The following is a 6,357-nucleotide window of genomic DNA, read 5'->3' as shown; positions in this document are numbered from 1 at the left end:
TCTCATTGAGATATACATATGGAGACGACACCGCCTACATCACTTATGTTCCGCTCAACATACGCCATATGGCGTAACTGCACGCTCATTTTTTATTTGTTTTAAAGTGAAACGCATCAATCAATATCAAATATGCCTTCGTGTGTGTTACGATATTGCACAAATAATACAAATAATACGGAAAAGTGCAAAGGAATAACTTTCATCGGTAAGTACCTAACTAGATAATAATTTTTAAAACTTAGTTAGAGCAAAAAAATGGCGCACAGATTTTGTTCGTGGTGTCTCCTCCATACGTAGTAATATTATCTCAATGGATCTTCTATAATTTATTTTTTATAATACCAAAGACAAATGGCAAAGACAAACATAGTAAAAAAGTCAAGCGGTACTAATGTCAGTAGTTGTCATTGCGACAGGTAATCAAATGCCACAACGGGAATTGTGTGCTTATTAACGACACTCCCTTTTCCTGTTTTATTGAACAGATAAGGATTTTATAAAGTGCAATTCAATGAGAAAAACAAGTTTGCAAAAGTGGTGATTTTGTAGGACAATGGAACTATAAACATTAATTATCTCAGACAAAATTCAAGTAAGTTTGAAAAGGCATTAGTACAACCACAGCTATATAAATTGTTCAATTAATACATCCAATATTTTGTAATCATTACCGTTTTGGGAAAAAGCCTCATTAATATTGTTCCCATGAACAAATGTTTTATTTAAATCACTTGATTTGTTTATTTCAAGTTTTAATGCATAGTATAATCTCCGAAATTAGTCACGTAATGAATTGTTTACAATTACGATTTACCAATTAGATCATAGTCATGAGATAACGTTCCCCTCAGTAACAATTGAGTTTAAACACACTGTTTTATTTCAGAATGTCCACTTTGTCGAGATCAGTCCATATCAGCCAGCAAAAGCTGGCTGAGAAGCTTATCATCCTCAATGACCGTGGTATCGGCATGCTGACGAGAATCTACAACATAAAAAAGGCCTGTGGGGATGCTAAATCAAAGCCTGCATTCCTCTCTGATAAAACCTTGGAATCCTCTATAAAACATATTGTTAGAAGATTCCCAAATATTGATGTGAAAGGACTCCAAGCAATTACGAATATCAAGAATGAAATAATAAAGTCCTTATCTCTCTATTATTACACATTTGTTGATCTTCTTGACTTTAAAGATAATGTTTGTGAACTATTAAACATAATCGATGCATGTCAAGTGACATTGGATTTGACCCTTAATTTTGAATTGACTAAAAATTATCTCGACTTGGTCACTACATATGTATCTTTGATGATCCTACTTTCTAGAGTAGAAGACAGAAAGGCAGTTCTGGGATTATTCAATGCGGCACATGAATTGCTTCATAATCAAATTGATCCAAGCTTTCCTCGACTCGGTCAATTGATTGTAGATTATGATGCACCATTAAAAAAATTATCTGAAGAATTTTTGACACACCAAAAAGTTTTATCGAGTGCATTGAATTCCCTGTGGCATGTATATCCTGCTAGAAATCTTACTGCAGAGCATTGGAGATCAGAACAGAAGCTTAGTCTAGTAAGCAACCCAGCATTGCTCTTAAAACCTTCAGAAACAAATACTATGTCATGTGAGTATGTTTCTTTAGAGTCGTTAGAAAGATGGGTGATTTTTGGTTTTGCCATGTGCCATCAGATGCTGCAACAAGATCATGCAAACAAAATGTGGGTGAGTGCATTAGAATCTGGCTGGGTAGTTGCGCTATTCCGAGATGAGGTCATCTACATACATTCATACATTCAAGGCTTTTTTGATGGTATAAAGGGATATGGAAAAAGGATATCTGAGGTTAAAGACTGCTATCATCATTCAGTTCAAAAAGCTGGTTACAAGCACAGAGAGAGAAGAAAATTTTTGAGAACAGCTTTAAAGGAACTTGGTCTTATATTAACTGACCAGCCAGGACTACTAGGGCCTAAGGCATTGCTCATATTTATCGGCCTCTGCTACGCTAGAGATGAAGTGTTTTGGCTGTTGCGGCATAATGACAATCCCCCACAAAAAGTAAAAGGAAAATCTGCTGAAGATTTAGTAGATCGCCAACTTCCAGAGCTCTTGTTTCATATGGAAGAGTTGAGAGCATTAGTTCGTAAGTACAGCCAAGTAATGCAAAGATATTATGTACAGTACCTGTCAGGTTTTGATGCTGTGGCTTTGAACCTTATGATACAAAATTTACAAGTGTGTCCAGAAGATGAAAGTATCATACTCTCTTCATTGTGCAACACTGCCGCAAATCTGACTGTTAAACAAGTAGAAAGCAATGAGTTATTCGATTTTCGTGCCTTTCGCCTGGATTGGTTCAGACTTCAAGCATATACATCAGTTGGCAAAGCTCCTTTCAATTTAGTTGACCAAAGAGAACTATCACAATTTATTGATAAAATGGTATTTCATACTAAAATGGTTGACAACCTTGATGAAATTATGGTGGAAACCTCAGATTTGTCATTGTTTTGTTTTTACAATAAAATATTTGAAAGTCAATTTCATATGTGCTTAGAATTTCCAGCACAAAATCGGTACATTATTGCATTCCCACTCATTTGCAGCCACTTCCAAAACTGTACACATGAGCTGTGTCCAGAAGAAAGACACCACATTAGAGAAAGGAGTCTTTCTGTAGTTAACATATTCCTTGATGAGATGGCAAAAGAAGCTAAAAACATTATCACAACTATTTGTGATGAGCAATGTACAATGAGTGATAAACTTCTTCCAAAGCATTGTGCACAAACAATCGCTCACCTTGCTAATCGTAAAAAGAAAGATAAGAATAAGAAAAATCCCATTGAGATAGTTAAACCAGGTGCTGAGAGTTACAGAAAGACCAGGGAAGAGTTAACTACAATGGATAAACTGCATATGGCCCTGACAGAACTGTGTTTTGCTATAAACTACTGCTCCACAGTCAATGTATGGGAGTATACATTTGCACCTCGCGAATATTTACATCAACATTTAGAGACGAGATTTTCTAAAGCACTTGTTGGTATGGTAATGTTTAACCAAGATACTAGCGAAATCGCTAAACCTTCCGAATTGCTTGTGAGCGTAAGAGCCTATATGAATGTTCTTCAAACCGTTGAAAACTATGTTCATATCGATATCACGCGTGTTTTCAATAATTGCCTTCTTCAACAAACACAAAATATGGATAGCCATGGTGAAAAAACTATAGCGTCCCTTTACACTCAGTGGTATTCGGAAATTTTGTTGCGGCGCGTAAGTGCTGGAAGTATATGTTTTTCAATGAATCAGAAGGCATTCGTAAGCCTTTCAGCCGAAGGTGCGATACCCTTCAATGCCGAGGAATATTCAGATATCAATGAATTAAGAGCTCTTGCGGAATTGATTGGTCCATATGGAATGAAATTGTTAAGTGAGACATTAATGTGGCATATCGCGAGTCAAGTTCAGGAGCTAAAGAAATTAGTCGTACAAAATAAAGAAGTTCTCCAAATGCTTAGAACTAACTTTGACAAGCCTGAAATTATGAGAGAACAGTTCAAAAGGCTGCAACAGGTGGATAATGTGTTGCAAAGAATGACAATAATAGGGGTTATATTGAGCTTCCGACAGATAGCACAAGAATCGTTACTTGATGTTTTAGAACGACGAATTCCATTCCTGATTAGCTCAATTAAGGACTTCCAGCAGCAGTTACCGAGTGGAGATCCAATGCGAGTCATATCTGAGATGTGTTCGGCGGCTGGCTTGCCGTGCAAAGTTGATCCCACATTAGCCTCGGCTTTACGTCAACATAAAGCTGAGCTTGAGGAAGAAGAACATCTTATCGTATGTCTCTTGATGGTGTTTGTTGCAGTTTCTCTTCCAAGACTAGCACGAAGCGAAGGTTCGTTCTATCGTCCATCTTTAGAAGGTCATGCGAACAATATTCATTGCATGGCTCCTGCTATCAATCACATATTCGGTGCTTTGTTCACGATATGTGGCCAGGGCGATATAGAAGATAGAATGAAGGAATTCTTAGCTCTCGCTTCGTCTTCTTTGTTACGGCTGGGTCAAGAAACTGATAAAGAAGCAATAAGGAATCGCGAATCTGTATATTTGCTTCTAGACCTTATTGTGCAAGAGTCGCCGTTCCTTACAATGGATCTACTAGAGTCGTGCTTCCCTTACGTTTTGATACGCAATGCTTACCACGAAGTTTACAAGCAGGAGCAAATGCTATTGCATTCTTAATTTATTCTGCATTAATTATTATTAGAATAATTAGAATTTCCATAATGTTAAGAAAGACATTTCTATGACATAGGACATTGTAGTTTACGAGGTTATTATTTATAACGCACTTCTTGTAATACCTGATAGTTCTAAACTTATAAGTTGTGTTCGTTTATCTGTTTGATGTATTATGTACTCACACAAAAATAATATTCACGATTCCATATTTGCATTCTTTGGGCCTTAAAAGACTGGTAAAGTATTCCTTTTCAATAAGTATTGTCATAAACGAAATAATGTATTTTGATAGGTTTTAGCTTTATTACGTAGAATTGTAACAATTATATAATTTATAAATTTACGTTTATAGTGTCTGTCTAAATTATATTTGGCTTTTATACATGTGCTATCAGACAGTTTTTTTTTATAATAATATGATAGATGGATTAGATTTAAGCTTTCTCGTATTAGCATTTAAGTGAATATCACATAACATGTTAGTTAAAGTTATGATCAGATTTTTTATAATTGTTTTATATTTCTTTGATACTTTATAGGTAGCAATATAGAGCAAGTTATGAATTGCAGACTGTCCATGGCGTTTCATCATCTCATGTAACAAATAAATTATTTAGTAATCTTCATCTACAGTTTTATTATTTTACTCAATGTTGTGTGCTTTGAACACGTGTTCAGAAGTTTCCATCTTTTTTTATAGTTTTTCTTTTTTGTTCTTATAACTCAATTCCTTTGGTGCTTCTATATGTAAACATAATTCGAAAGTGTCAAGCATTTGAATAAAATATTTCGCTCTTAAAAAATTCCTAATTGGCATATTACGTCTCGTAGTTACTATCTTATTTGGTTCTTTGTATGCCTAGTATATAAATAGGCACTATTTTATATTGTCAATCATCATAAATGTTTTATCCCTTAATATTTTACAAGTTTAACTGTTTATTAAACCCCACTGTTCTTAGTCCTTTATAGAATCAGAATGATCTCATACAATGATGTAATTCTAAAAACATTTATAGCAGTCAATTAGAGGATTATCTTGAATACATTAATCACTCAACAAATCCATAACCTTGTTAGATTAACCGCCGAGGCTAAAAGTTTACCAAAAGACAATACATTAGCACTAAACACACATTTTGTATTTTAGAGATTTTGTTGCATGCGTGCAAGTAATACGCTAAGTCTAATATAAGACATTTTGTAACTTGTATATATGAATAGTACCTTACAATAAATTTTTAAATATTTTGGTGTTTTATATTTCTATCCCCTTTCTTACACTAGTGGTACTATTATTATTTGTCCTTTTCATTCTTAGATCTAACTTAATTTTAAAACAATCATTTTCGTTTCGTTAAAATCTTGTCTAATTTTCAGATTGATTTCTGTTACAACGGTAAAAGACAACCGTATGTGTGCAATCAAGATCTTAGTTATTATAAATCATTCCACGTTCATATTGAACGTTTCTCTGATGATAATATAAATTTTTGATGAGTTATACACATAGAAATCTAAATAACAAGACACTATAGAAGTGCTATAATGTCATAATTACCTAGTATAAAAACCACTGTCGTCAAAATCAACACATTTACACCAATAACCCATGCCGATAACTAAACAGTACACACAAGTAAAGTACCCTAACGCACGGTTTTACGGTTTACTTTTGAATAACATCCCCAGGTACATGAGATGTTTTGTTTCTTTTTGCTCAGAAAAATACAAATTCTAAAAACTTCGACTTTTCTACAACAGAGGGCGTTAATTTTCAATAAATATAACTTTGAACCTAAACACACACAAATAAGGTTGAAATTTGTGTTAAACGTGATAATAAGAACGGTCGACTGTGTCATTCATTGTTATTTAGATTACTATGGTGACATTCGTATTACTTGTAAATATTCTTTAATTTTAAGGAATAACAGCATTATTTCTAAAAAAAAATAATTACCGACGAAATGTTATTCCTTTATTAGTATAGCAGGATGAATTTCCGCAATGGGAAATGATGGAACACACTATGTTTACACACGCACGTCTCGAGAGCAACTGAATAGCGACGAACGCACTGGTGGCT

At 34.3% G+C, this 6,357-nt stretch overlaps 1 protein-coding gene across 1 annotated transcript; it reads left to right on the top strand.

Annotated features, from left to right (window-relative positions):
* Positions 1–414: 414 nt before the first annotated feature.
* On the top strand, positions 415–5,518 carry LOC123693074 (membrane-associated protein Hem). The gene is made up of 2 exons (XM_045638025.1): positions 415–595; positions 890–5,518. Exon 2 carries the CDS (start codon positions 891–893, stop codon positions 4,266–4,268), a length of 3,378 nt encoding a protein of 1,125 aa, XP_045493981.1. The 5' UTR covers positions 415–595; position 890; the 3' UTR covers positions 4,269–5,518.
* The last annotated feature ends 839 nt before the right edge of the window (positions 5,519–6,357 follow it).

This window comes from Colias croceus, chromosome 7 (assembly GCF_905220415.1).
Source record: "Colias croceus chromosome 7, ilColCroc2.1".
Taxonomy (NCBI): domain Eukaryota; kingdom Metazoa; phylum Arthropoda; class Insecta; order Lepidoptera; family Pieridae; genus Colias; species Colias croceus.
This window is presented reverse-complemented; position numbering and strand designations above follow the sequence as displayed.

Coding starts and splice junctions, on each gene's coding strand:
- LOC123693074 (XM_045638025.1), top strand. CDS start 891: ATGTCCACTTTGTCGAGATCAGTCCATATCAGCCAGCAAAAGCTGGCT.